This window comes from Dryobates pubescens, chromosome 23, assembly GCF_014839835.1.
Source record: "Dryobates pubescens isolate bDryPub1 chromosome 23, bDryPub1.pri, whole genome shotgun sequence".
NCBI classification, from domain to species: Eukaryota; Metazoa; Chordata; class Aves; order Piciformes; family Picidae; genus Dryobates; species Dryobates pubescens.
This window is the reverse complement of record NC_071634.1, coordinates 7,650,453-7,664,764: the sequence shown is the minus strand read 5'-3', so window position 1 is coordinate 7,664,764 and position 14,312 is coordinate 7,650,453. Positions and strand designations below refer to the sequence as shown.

The 14,312-nt window shown below is 42.2% G+C and overlaps 1 protein-coding gene across 12 annotated transcripts in view; it reads left to right on the top strand.

Annotated features, from left to right (window-relative positions):
- The window catches only part of ADD1 (adducin 1), a 50,969-nt gene that overhangs the window by 15,997 nt on the left and 20,660 nt on the right, over positions 1-14,312 (top strand). For all 12 annotated transcript variants that reach the window (XM_054172327.1, XM_054172325.1, XM_054172331.1 and 9 more), the window contains exons 2-7: positions 6,209-6,421; positions 7,769-7,931; positions 9,010-9,161; positions 11,827-11,907; positions 13,416-13,565; positions 14,264-14,312. The exon at positions 14,264-14,312 is cut by the window's right edge and continues 95 nt beyond it. In XM_054172327.1, coding sequence (XP_054028302.1) covers positions 6,227-6,421; positions 7,769-7,931; positions 9,010-9,161; positions 11,827-11,907; positions 13,416-13,565; positions 14,264-14,312 — 790 coding nt within the window. In that variant the 5' untranslated portion in view covers positions 6,209-6,226. The remainder of the gene's footprint in view (positions 1-6,208; positions 6,422-7,768; positions 7,932-9,009; positions 9,162-11,826; positions 11,908-13,415; positions 13,566-14,263) is intronic.

The following is a 14,312-nucleotide window of genomic DNA, read 5'->3' as shown; positions in this document are numbered from 1 at the left end:
CAACCAAACCCATAAAACAGCTCTCACACTTGCATAAAGTCAAACTGTAGCTTTAACGAGTCCAGGGCAGCGGTTTTACTAGCTGGGTGTAACTGAGGGAAGAAAAGACTCTAACCGCTTTTCTCTCCCTGGTGAATTAAGACACAAAATGTCATCCAGCTGTTGTGGAAGGAGCTCTTTCTGCAGAGGAGTGCAAAGGGTTAAATGACGTTGTTTTGTTCATTGCCAGCGGGTTTCAGAAATCTCATCCCTCGCTATTCAGTCCTACAGGAAAATAACTGGAGCCAGGCCAAGATGGGGCCTCTCCGCCTGAGCACTGCTGCAGTTCAGTCACTCCTTTATGCATCATGATACTAATATTTTAGATATGAATGCTTGGAAGTTACTGACATTTCTTGCATTTTTAAAGTATCAGGGAAGTATCCAGATTCCTGTGGAAACTGAGTTTGAATTTCTTCTGTCCTTTGTAGGAGCTTTTGTTAGTCCCAACAGTGAGGTGGTTTATTTCTGTCTGTGATAGCACTGGGCGTGTGGGTGGGCTCTTTCTTGCTTGCTTGTTTGTATTTTTCCCTAGACATTCATGTGGCATAACCTATCTGAAAACCTGAACAAACCTTTTAGTAAAGATTCATGTCTAATTTTAAACAGTTCACTCTCCTTTACTTAGAAGAAGGGTGGCACTGCATAGGTAGTGCCATCAAAGAACATTTCCTATAAAGCTTTATAGGAAAAGTGAAACAATGCTCCTGTGGTTGTATTGCATAGCAGAGGGGCCTTGTTTGTTTTGTGTATTTGGCTGAACCTTCAGGACAAAAGAAAATCTTGGGGGAAGAAGAAAGCTCTCTCTCCTCTTGTCTCCTCTTTTTGCACCTGGACTGTGCATGTGGCATTCATTTAGACAACTTGCAACTCACGCTGTGTCTTGCATTCAAATGATCCCTGGAGTATTCTCCCTTCTGGTAGATAGAATCCTAGAATGGTGTGGGTTGGAAGATCATCTAGTTCCAACCCCTTGCCGTGGGCAGCCACACCTCCTACTAGAGCAGCTTGCTCAAGGCACCATTCATCCTGCCTTTGAAAACTGCCAGGCTTGGAGCCTTCACAACTTCTCTGGGCAACCTGTTCCAGTGCCTCCCCACCCTCACAGGGAAGAAATTCTTCCTCGTGTCTCATCTAAATCCAGTTTCTTCCAGTTGGAAGCCATCACCCCTCAACCTATTGCTACAAGTTGCTTATAAACTTCACTGGTGTAAGGGTGTGCTACAGCCTGTCCTGTGGGGAAGAGCCTGTCCTCTGTGCTCTTCCTCTTGACCTGATGTGTCCCAAGCATCCCTACGTTTGTGATGGACAGTGGTAAAACCTTGTCCTCAATCATTGGTCCTGACCTAATTCTCATATCTGTTTTAAAGCCACTGGTGCAACCACTGCTCTTGTGTGAAGCAGCATTAGATTCTTCTTGGGTAAGTATCACCTCTATGTAAGCAGATGGCTTTCCTTCCAGGGGGCTGTGTGGAAGGGAGTACTGCCAAGAATTGGGGACTTCTATGACTTGTTTCCTAGGAGAGTCTGGTTTCAAATGCATGTATGTGAAAATGATGGAAGTTGTCTTACCTACTTTGTTACACAGGCAAATTAAATCTCTTGTTTCTCTCTTTGAAAAACTGACGTGTCCACTTGTGTTTTCCACAGATACAGTGTTGGAATGAACTTGGGTTTAGGGCCAGTGTTCATTTTTGGGTCAGACATACCAATCAGTTTGGCTCAGGCTTTCTGAGTACTTGCTGGATAAAGCTGGGGCCCTGCCCTTGGGAAGCTGGTGATCTAATTTGACCTGTGATGAAAAATCTCAGGGCACTGGCTTATTGGTGTGAGGCCTGGGAAGTGCATGTGGGTTCACAGAAACCTAAAAATAAGCAGTATTTGGGTTAAACCTCTTTATTTGCATGGACTCATGACCCTAATAGCAAAGATAAATGCACTGCTGCCACCATCCATGAATATTAATTGTGGGAAAATAATGGAATAAAATACTTGAATTTTATATTTTCTTGGTCTCAGATTCTCTTTGCACACTTGGAAGATGAAAGTCAGTGACTTGACTCAGCCTTCTGTAGTTCCAAGAGGTGTGTAGCTGAGTCTGTCTGACATCAGTGAATGAAGAAATTCTGTGCAGCAATAAATCAGGCTGGAAAAAATACTTATCTCCAGTATGTTCTGATCAATAAATGTTAGTTTTGTCAATAAGGCATAGAGAGACCACCTCTCTAGTGAGCCTTTTTCTCCTCCAGACTAAACTTCACGTTAAAGCACATGAACCCAGTCAGTTCAGTTTCAGTGAACTAAACTACTGAATGCATTGAAGAAGGCAGTGAGACAAGCTGGAGCTTGTGTAGTGTGTGTCACTGAACTTTATCAGGTAAGGTCTGTCTGAGTAGATTCAGATAAGAGATTTGCACTTCATGCTGCAGCAGCAGATCATTAAAAATAGTAAGAGAGATCCTACCTGACCTGAGGGGAAAATTTGTCCTAATTGCACATCTGATCAGTCTGACCTGAGCACAGGAGAAAGGATTAAGGATTTTTGGTACTGTCTCTGAATACTTGTGCTGTCTGACACTGTCTCCAGCTGTCACTAACCAACTGGCTCAGGAAGGTGCTATTTGTTGTTTAAAATGAACAGAACAACAACAAAAGTCCCAAAGTGCTATAGAATACCAGAGGTGCTTTGGAAGCTGCAGGTCGTGTGAGCATCTTATGTGGAAGAAGCTCTTCACGATGAGAGTGATAAAACAAAGGAACAGGTTGCCCAGGGATGTGGTCAAGGCCCTGTCCCTGGAAATGCTCAAGATCAGACTTCTTGTGGTATTGAGCAGCCCTATCTAGTTGGAGGTGTCCCTGCTGACTGCAGGGGGGTTGGACAAGATGACCGTTGAGGGTGCCTTCCAGTGCAAGCTGTGAATCTCTGCACGTGGCAACTTCTTTTTCCCAAAGCCTAAGCAGCAAGGGCAGGCTCAGATTTCTGAGGCAGACAAGACACTGATCTCACTGCAGACAGGTAGTAGAAGGTGTTCTGGAAGTTGGATCTAAAGATTTCCAAAGCAAAGCGATTGACTCAGCATTGTCTGTGTATGGTTAGAAACTTCCACCTTGACTCAAGGGCACATGTGTCAGGAATTCAGTTCCAAGTGTTAAATCTCTCCATACTTCTGTTAGCAGGACTGAAAAGCCCTGTCCTCTATGACCAGTTAACCTTTCAGGTCAAGATGTTCATTTCTACAAGTTAGTCTTCTGCCCTCTGAATCATTTTTATAGCCCCTCTTTGCACTCTGATGTTTCATGGCTTTTCTTGAAGGGCATCCATGAGAATCTGCAGTAATATTTTAGTAGTGGGGTTGGTTTTCCAAAGTCAGGGAAGATAATTTTGCTACTTGGTATTGTTTTATGTTGTGTACACCACCTCACCACAGGTCTTTGCAACCCCTACGCAGTGATCTCTGATGGCTCCTCGAGTCAGTCCTAATCTTGCCTTGTTGTCACTAATTTTGGCTCAGTTTTTTCCTCCAGTTGTGCTCCCATGCCTTAGCTGAGTTAAATTGAGTTTGGTGATAGTATTAATTAATTACTTCTCTGTGGGTTTTACTCAAAGTTCATTTGCATTGAAGTTTAGCCCTTTTTTTTTTTTTTTTTTAATAAAATTGAAGGCAAATCAACTTCTGTGATGTTTGGGGTATTTTTATTTGGTGATGTAATTGTGAGGACTCATTTGGGGAGCTCTTTAATTGCAGGTTCAACGTGAAGGTTTCAGTGTCAATGTCGGAGCAGCTTCATCAAATGAATTTATCTGAAGACCATGATTTAGCTGAAAGCCACCACCAGGGTGGTTGGAAATAATAAATGCTGATGAGCTGCAGTTACTAAGTAATGCTGTGTCTTAAGCTGATAGTCATTTTTGGAGTCCGCTATTTACCTTGCAGCATCTCTGTTAATAAGTGAGATGATGGTGCCCGCATTCAGTACCAGATAAATAACTCTTCTTGTTCGTGAAACAGTCCCTTCCTGTCTGAAAACAAAGAGCAGAGGAAAGTCTGAAGATGCATTAGCAAAGAACATTTACTAAAAAAGAATATAACTGTTTGTGATGTTGAGTGTGCTGTCTAGTAAGCAGCACAATCATGATTTACTTTCTTTGTTCTAAGACTTCCTGAGGTAGTGCCAGCTTTTCCTTTCAAAAGTTCAGTAGGAAACATTTGAAATGGCAAGAATAAATCCAGTGTCACTGGTGCCAAAATGTTCTCCCTGCAAAAGATGCAAACTTGAGTACAAATCATAAATAATTTCCCTATTGCAGAGTTTTTTAAGGAGTGGGTTTGGCAAATACTACTCTGAAGTAAGGCAGAGTCGGCAAACATGCATTAAGTACCAAAGTATTGAGTGACATGGTAACAGTGCACATCCGTAACCAGGGCTTGATTAGATACCAGGTGATACTCAAACCTTACTTTCTGTAGATGGATGTTCTGCTTCCTCCCCAGCTCCACACCAACTCAAATTTTTCATGCACTTCTCTTTTCCAGACAGATGCTTTTTCAGTTAGGGGTGTGGCTTTTGCTGGCACAGTTGTGTTGGAACAGGCTCTCTCACAAAAAACACTTATCATGGCAGCAAGGCCTTTGACATTACAGCTTATCTCACTGAGGGGCTGCACTGCACTGCATTGTGACGGATTGTCTGTTCTGAAGAGCTCTGGGAGTAAAGATGATCTTAATTTGTTTTCCTTCTTTTACTGCCTGGGCAGCTTGTTGTGACTGTAGTTTATGGAACCATTGGCCATTCCCCAGCGTGTGTTCAGCTAAACTCTTCAGATTCCTCTGATTTATTTATTGGTATCTATAGAAGTGAGGTTCTTCTGGAGAGCTCATCACATTTTACTCCCAAAGGGTATCCTAAGGAAACTCATTAAAAAACTCTTCCTAATTCAGAAATCAATACCTCCTATCATCATCAGCTGACAGTCATTAAAATAAAAGGTTATTATTGCAGTCATAAACCTGTTAATTGCTAGACCTTGGGGGGCAAGTGCCATTAATCTGGGATATTTACAAGCCTGAGCTACGAAACTGCAGTTCGAACTAGTAAGGCATTCAGAGTTCAGTATTCTTACTTCAGTTCAGTGGTGTACAGCTTGCGTTTAATCCTGTGCAATATGTAAATTAGTTTCTCTGAAAAAGCTTCATTTAATTGTCATGTCAGATGATCAGGAGTTGGAGGTTTGAGTCTGAAGGTGTCACAAGGGTGACTTTATTGAGCTGGTCGCTTGTCGGTGGAAGACTTAAAGCACCATCTAAAAAATTTTGGAATGAAGGTTATAATACTCTGCCCAGAAAACTGGGATAATGTTACACAAAGGGATTCTTGTGAGTGAAAGAAGGATGCAAGCATGAGCTGAGGTTCCAGCCTTTCTAGTAGATAGATGCAGTTGCAGATTGCAACATTGAAAACCGAGCCAGCCCTGGCCAGTGGGTGGGGGCTGTTTGTGTGTGTGTGCTTTCCAAACCCCACATGCTAATGCAGTGATGTGTGTGTTGGTGAATGAACCTAAAATAAATAGAGTTGTCAAAAGCACATCTTGAGGTGCAGAGGCAGTAGTTGTGAGTTGTGTCTCCAGAAATGTGACTGCAATTTGGGCACCTACTGGTGGGGTTGGTTCTTCATCTTGATGAACATGTAACAGCCCTATTTTCCGTGAGGATTTAAACTCTTACTCATGTTATGTCTGGTTTAACTTCCAAGTACAAAACTAACCAAACCACTGAGTGTCAAGACACCTCATGTGTCTTGAACTTCTCTGTCATTGTCTATGAGAAGCTTTGGAGTGCTTCCATGCTGCTGAAAACCAAACTGTGCAGGCAGTTTAAAGAACAGGAAGTAGCTGAAATGGAAACTCTAATTAGGTTTGTGTAGCATGTGCACGCAGGACATAATTCAATTTTCATGTCTGTTAGCCTAAATTTTTCATTTTGTATTTGGAAATCTTTTTTCTCATCTAAAATATTGCTCTTCATTTGAACAAACATAGTTTGGGTTTTTTGGGAAGCCAGGCAAATTCTAGATGGATTTGAGCTGCTACCTCTGAAAGAAACCCCTACGAAGTCCTGAACTACTTCCTTGCTTGATTTATTTATTGCTCTTCTCTGCCCTCTCTTCATAGGTTCCTTAAAGCTGTGCTATGAATGGTGATTCTGGTGTGGGGGTGGTGACTTCACCACCTCCAACAACAGCCCCTCATAAAGAGAGGTACTTTGATCGAGTTGATGAAAATAATCCAGATTATTTGAGAGAGAGGAACATGGCACCTGACCTTCGCCAGGATTTTAACATGATGGAACAGAAGAAGAGGGTCTCCATGATTCTTCAAAGCCCAGTAAGAAAACAAAATGCTCCATCTTTCAAGTGTTGCATTTCTTACCTCTAATTTTAATGTCTCTGTAGAATTGGAGAATTTGGTGACATCTTAGATATGTTTGGTTATACTTTTGGTTTTGTTCACCTTTGTTCTGAAGTATCCTAACTGTGATTAGAATTACTTTTTGTATTTGTAAAATCCTAATTTTTCCTCCCATTATTCTCAAGCTGTGCCAGGGGAAGTTTAGGCTCAAGGTGAGGAGAAAGTTCTTCACTCGGAGAGTTGTTAGCCATTGGAATGTGCTGCCCAGGGAGGTGGTGGAGTCGCCGTGCCTGGAGGTGTTCAAGATGGGATTGGACATTGCCCCATGGTCTAATAGCCATGAGGTCTTGGGTGACAGGTTGGACTTGATGATCCTTGAGGTCTTTTCCAACCTTGTTGATTCTATGATTCTATGATTATCTGGTTAGAGTTTTGATGTCTACTCAAGGAGGAGCTCCTCCATTCTTGCTTTCAGAATCCTCTGTATAATTGTCAATGGTATTTCTTGCTTTCATGTATTCCATCTACATATTTCACTACTTTTTTGCAATCAGTATTTATTTGATCCAAGTAGCACTTCTAAGAGTGGCTTACACAAGGCAGATCTGCCCTGTGCTCAGTTTTTCATACTTGATTCTGCTATGCGAAATATTCTTCTGTATCTCTTTCTGAAATGGTTTACAGTAATAAACTATGAATGATTGATTTTTCTAATATTAAAGATGTTTCCCCTGGGGGAAAATACACAAATCAGCATTTCTTTCATAACATTTGTAACTGATGGGAGACTTTAGGTTAAAACTGGGGGGGGAAAAAGGCAAAAACCAAACAAACGAAACCCAACAACAAACCACAAACAAAACCAAACCACCAGCCAAACAAAAAAACAAAGCCAAAGAAAACCCAGCTGAAGCCCCACCCAAACAAAAAGAAATAAAAACCACCAGGAAAAAAAAAAACAACACCCCCTGTGAGCCACACTGACAATTTTCCTTCTCTATTCTGGTTCTATTGCTTTTGCATTTATCTGGTGTGTTCAAGTTGATTGTACATCCTGCTCCTTCTTCAGAAATCCATAGGTTGGGTGAGCTTTTGGTGTTAGTTGGAGAGAATGCTTCAGTTTCCATTCATTAAAAAGTGACTCACATCACTGGAACTCCAGAGAGCAGCATTTCCAAGTTTCAGTGTGCCCCCAGGAATTCTGCCCTGAGCTCTTTCAGAAGCACTGTGGGATCTTTCCACCCAAGCGCTAAACCGAAGCTCTGTATGGAAGATCGATGTTGATTTGAACACGCTTTACAATGTGCAATGTCTTCTTGCTAGGCTTTTTGTGAAGAACTGGAATCTATGATCCAGGAACAATTTAAGAAAGGGAAGAACCCAACAGGTTTATTGGCTCTGCAGCAGATTGCAGATTTCATGACCACAAACGTACCCAACGTCTACCCTGCGGCACCACAAGGCGGAATGGCTGCATTAAACATGAGTGAGTGCACCTTTCTTTGTAATGGTGGATCCTGCTTTCTGAAAGGCTTAAAATGGAGACAGTGTGAATGAAATGAAGAGTGCTCTGAGGTTCAGATGCTGTTCTGCTCACAGAAACGTGGCAACTAGAAAATGAATTGGTTGGTTCCTGACCGCCACAGTGCTATGCAGTGTGGTTTGTGTGTATAATTGATATCAAAAGCTATGTCAAGTGTGGTGTCTTAATTGAGAAGCCAGCACTGGTGAAAAAATGTAAAGATTTAAATATTGTTAATATTTACCCCATGGATTGGCTGCAGGAAAATCAAACACTCATTAGCAGACCAGTAACAGTGAAGGCCTTTACAAACGAATCATTTTTGCCATAGAAATACTGATCGTAATTTTTCTCCTGTGATGTGAAGCTATAGACAAAAACCATCAGCAAACAAAACAAGGAAAACCACCCCCCAAAGTGTGTGAATGCATGTCCACACAGGTTTTGTATTAAGACAGCAGACATTCTTGCCTGTGCTCTAAAATAATACTTGTAATAAATAATCTCCAAAAGAAAGCCTGCTTCTGCTTTGTCATAGTTAATTTTCACCACATTTCTAACTGCACTGTGACTAGAGCCGCGGTATTTGTTGTTATTTATCATCTCTTCTTCCTTATTTTTCTTAAATAAATGAGCCTTTGTGCATCATCTTAGACATGCAGATCTCCTTTTCAGGCACAGTAAGTCATGTATCTTAAAAAGTGGGGTATTTGGGGTTACATTTTTCTGTTAACAATGAAACTCAGAGAGGGGGGGAAAAAATCGCTAAGGATTGCACTGTCACCGAAGCACTGATGAGTGTCAAGGAAGGAAACCAGTGCTCAGTCTACCAAAGATAAAGCACCTTGTGTCAGCCTGTCGTCGTGTTTGTGTAATACAAATTAGGACATTATAGTAATGAAAGCTTACTCTCCACTTCTTAGGTTAAGATGTTGATAGAAAGCAGCAAGAAAACCCACTGTAATAGTGGTGCATATTGTCAGATTTTAGCTGATGCTGAACACGACTCTCCTGCTGTTACTTTACCCCTTCTCCTTTCCAGGCCTTGGCATGGTGACACCAGTGAATGATCTAAGAGGATCAGATTCCATTGCTTATGAAAAAGGGGAGAAGTTGCTACGGTGTAAATTGGCAGCCTTCTACAGATTAGCAGATCTCTTTGGCTGGTCTCAGCTTATTTACAATCATATAACAGTGAGTATTGAATCAACAGAAAACTGAACCAATTGTTTTAACATGCAAGAGGGTTGCTTCCCTCCCCCATCTGTCATTTTCTCTTTGTGTGGAAGAAGAGCAAAGTGGTATTGAAAGCATTATAATAGTGAAGGGATTTGTCATTACATCTCAAGAATAAGAACTGGAACAGCTTGCCTGTCAGCTACCATAGCCTGAATAGCATCTTATGAGAGTGTACATGAAAGTTCTTCTGATGAAATTAAGACTCCTGAAAGACTCAGTCTTTGAGTCTCTTAAATGCTTTAATTAATTGTATGTATTATTCTGCAAGTCATGTCTTAGTTTTCCTTCTAAATACTAAAATATCTTATTAGTGAGTCAGTTGGATTTTCACAGTTCAGGGTAGCAACCTTTTTGACAAAGAAGCAGTAGTGTTTCTGAACACAGGCAAACTTAGCTTAATGCAGCGTGCCAGCAATTTTCCTTGTGACTGAGTAATCGCTGGAATCCATAAAAATAATGACAAGGAGGTCAGATCAAGGAGGTTTTATATGCCAGAAGAATGATCAACATGAGTCTCATGAGCAAAGTCACAGCTGTGGTGTGCAGCCCAGTCAATTGTCTTCCTAACAGAGCTGAATTGTTTTTGTCTGCATAGTAGAGGTTGTCCTTTATGTATTTTCATTTCTAGTTGCATTCTGAATGAAATATGATTATTTTATTACTGTTTTTGGAGATTTCAAGGTATATTTGTGAGCTGAAGGTGACAAATGGTCTGGGTAGGCACAGGGTAAAGGCAGAGGTTAGATGCCTTGGTTCCTTGAGGGAGGGGGCATATCCACCATGATGGTTCTCGTAAACAACTCTGTGCTGCCCCTTAATTGTTCTTTCTTGCCCTTTTGTAACAGGGGCTAATACAGGACATGTTTATTCATTGTTTGTAAAGGGGACATAAATGAAGAGTGGCATGTCTGTGGAGGTGGTCAAGGCAAGGGTGTGTGGTTGGGATGGAATGCTTCAAGTTTTCTTTCTTTAGGTAGGAAATGAGCACAGGAAGATCAGATCATGGTGATACCAACTGAGGTGGAAGATAGTCAAAGCACCTGGAGTATGAGCTTCTGAAAGGGTCTTAGACAGCTTTGAAGGGTGAAATAGTACTGGAAAGCTCTTGGTGGATGGTTTGTCAGTAGCAATCACAAGTCATAGTTCATCCACATTTTACAAATTCCTCCAGTAAATAATACTCCAAAAGGTGACTAATAGATATGATTAATCTTCAGAAGCTGATACAGAACAAGGTGGTTTTATATTTACAAACCAGGCCTGGTTTTGTTCCATTTGTCCATACATCAAGTAGCAGTGTGGTAGTAAGGCTCTGCTTTTGAATGTGATCAATGCCTACTGCTGCATGCAGAGCTGGAGGTTGACTGCAGGGTTACAGTCATTTGTGAGTGCATGCTCTAATTACTAGGTGATTGCATTCAAGTGAAAAGCTGCTAATGCACTTCTTGAGTCAGAGAAGAGATATGGCAGCCTTCTGTGAGGGACTTATGCCTGTGTGTTGGAGGAGAAAGGAACTGTGAGGATGGATAATAGTGTGTGTGCCAGTCTGGGCATATCGGGGAGCTGGGTGGACTATCTTTGCTTTTCTGGATCCTTACCAATCCCTGACAGCTGCTGTGATGTGGAATGGTTCAGACTGCTGCAGTCCTTGTGCAGAAGCAGAACTACAGAGCATTGAGAGCTTTCATGTCAAGTGCAATAATGTAGAGTAAACTTGGGTGCCTCCAGGGTTAGGCAGAATTTGAGACGAGAGCTTTACAGAAGGTGCACATCATCCACCAAGCCTTGGTTTGCTTTGAGGGCATGAGCTGTTTGTTGGATCTAATCCTCAAGTAAGGTGCTTTGCGAGTCTTGCTTCTTGTTTGTGTTACCTTTGAGCTCTCTTGTTAGCCTTTGGAGCATTTTGCATAATGACTGTTCTTTGTCTTGCATAGCTAGAAGATTTTCCAGATCATTTACGTTTCTGGAATGAAGAACTATTCCAGTGATTCATAAAAGTACAGATTACCTTCAGGGAGCAGGCTCAGTTTAAGACTCATGCTAGAGCATGTTAGCAGCTGGTTGTAAAGGAAGATAGATTGGTGCTAGAAGCTTTCAGATGATCAGTTACTTAGGTTAGATAACTAAGTGAGGGTCAGGGTACTCAGTAGAGGACCTTCAGGTGTGCTGCACTGCTCACAGATGTCTGACGGGCACCCTTATCAGAGATGAAACCCTTCTCAGCATTAAACTTTCAGATCTAGAGGCCAAGCTCTTGGGTTTATTCACATGCTGCTTTTTCAAACTTTGTTTTGCTAGGGTAGAAATCCACTCTTCCAAATCCAAACATTTTCCCCCCATACTTCTCTTGGTATCATTCCTTTTATCCACAGTAGTTGAGTTCTTGTTAGCACAGGATCTAAAGATCCTAATGCAAAGGACTCTGGCATCTGGCTTTATTCACCATCAGTTAACTAACTGTGCTGTATGTTGATTATCTGTCACAGCATACAGGAAAGCCATATTGCATGGTACGGGCATGCTTGCCCATTTCACACTTAGAAAGTGAAAGTAACTTCCATGGGTTTGGGCCATCCTGTATGCTTAGTCCTAATAATCTGTGCTCTTGTTTTACCCTTAGGCCAGAGTAAATTCTGAGCAGGAGCACTTCCTCATCGTACCTTTTGGACTCCTCTATAGTGAAGTTACTGCATCTAGTTTGGTAAGCTGTCAAATATGAAACTGTTCTATCTGTCTCTGCTTAAATTCTGTCCTAGAGAATAATTTATTCTGTTTAGAAGAGTTTCACTGAACAGGGCTGGGTTTAGTACAGCCGAGGTATCTCTGAGATTCCACCAGCAGGTGTCTTCTGGTTGATCTGGCTGTAAGGAGGAGCCAGCTCATTGGGACAGCTAATCACATCGTGTCCTTGAGAGCTGCTGGCTGTGAGGCAAACAGTCTGTGTTTCAGACATCATCATGCAAAGCAATCACAATTTCAAGACATTGTCAGATGCCTGATTTAGCTGCCATCATTTAATGATATAAGTATCTGAGGGCGTCAATAAATTCATCAGTTTTGAGATCTCAGAGTTGCAGCTGAAGACACAACTCCCTTCACTGTGGAAGCATTTAGAGTGTTTTGCTTCAGTCTAGTCTGCACTGCTGCTGAAGGCAGCTGGAGTTCACGTGGGTGACTCTCACACTGACACAAACCAGAAACTTCCATGCTGTTTTTTCCACCTGGTTACTTTAGGGCAAGCAACCTGCAGCAGAAAGGTGAGGTAAGTGTGTGCAGAGTAGTAACATTTCAAACCTGACACCTTAAGGTCACAATATTCCTCCTCAGCTATCTGTAAAGCTTGCTCTTTCTTGCATAATTTCACCTTAACCATCTGTAGAATTTTAATTGAGAAAGCTCTAGGAAAAGGAATAGAGAAAACGTGAGACCTGCCCTTTCTTGCTACTACAAGATCTTCAGAAGAGGTTAAGGGCCATGCTGTTGGGGTATTTTGTGCTTTGTTTGGTGTGGGTTATTTCTGAAGGTGTTCTGCTTTTATCTCTCCATCAGGAATGTGAGTACCTTGAGTTAAGGTTGTATGAAGGTAGTAAAATGTGCACAGAGTAGAGAGCATGTTCACACAGGAAATAGCTGGCAGCAGGATTTAATAAGAGGAGACTACCGTGATAAGGCAGCAGCCTGCTTACTTGACTGGCCCTTCAGTGCCCCAACTTGTACATAATTACTTTTCCCCTTTTATTCCAGTTTTGCTGTATCCATACTCAAATTTGCTACTTAACAGTATCATCTGGGCAGTCCTAGCCTTGCATGGTACCAGTGCTGTGGTTAAAGGTGCTGGCCTTTCAAGAAACTGCTTCCCAGAAGGTCTCAGTACTTCTGGTGTCTGAAGCTTGCAAGCTTCTTACATAACTCCACCATAACCCTCTGAAGTGCAGCCGCTTGTCACAGCACTGTCTGTAACTTCTGTCAGCTCCTTACATGCAGTGACTTGTGTCATATCCAGGAGTTCCTAATGTCTCATTCAGCTGACTTCATCTCAAGCTGAGGCCCTGGGCACCTTCCTGCAGCCTTATTGTGCGCATTTTGACACTTGTTTAAATAAAATACTGAAAGAAATACGGTTTTAGAACTTCAGCTGGGAGATGCTGAATTGAATTGGATTTTTGGCAGTCTGGATTCACTTCTGAAATTAATTCTTTTCATTGCCAGGTTAAAATCAATATCCAGGGTGATGTAGTTGATCGTGGAAGCACTAACCTGGGTGTGAACCAAGCTGGCTTTACTTTGCACTCAGCCATCTACGCGGCCCGGCCTGATGTGAAGTGCATTGTCCACATTCACACACCAGCAGGGGCAGCGGTAAGCACACCGTCAGCTCTCCTCCTCCTCCCACCCAACTGCAAAGGAACTGTCTTCCTCAGTCATGGACTTCCTTCCTTCTTGAAGGGCACAAAGCCTTGAAGTCTGCCTTGAAATATGTGGTCAATTAGATGTTCCTTATTTGGCTGTTACACGAGTGGTCAGACAGTAAATTGAGTGGAAAGTAGATACTTCATACTCCTGTGTCCTGTGCCACAGAAAACCAGGCCACCTGGGCACACAGTGGCTCATCTTCAGCCAGCTGTTCATCAACACCCCCAGGTCCTTTTCCACTGGAGTGTTCATGGAGTTACTGTGACCCAAGTACAGGACCCAGCGCTTGGCCTTGTTGAACCTCAGCCCATCCAGGTCCCTCTGCAGAGTCTTGCTACCCTCGAGCAGATCAGCACTTCTCCCAAACTTGGTGTCATCTGCAAACTTACTGAGGGTGCCCTCATCCTCTTGCCCTGGTCACTGATAAAGAGAACTGGCCCCAGTACTGAGCCCTCAGGAAACAAACACTTTTGGCTGGCCACCAAATGGGCTTAATTCCGTTCTTTGAGCCTGGGCATCCAGGCAGATTTTTACCCACCCGAGCCACATAAAATGCATGAAAGTACATATTTTAATTGCAGTTACTCAATTTTGTCTGATTTTTGTCTGTTGCAAGAAATTAAGTTAGTTTTAATGTTTCTCAGGTTTCTGCAATGAAGTGTGGTCTCTTGCCAATTTCCCCTGAAGCACTTT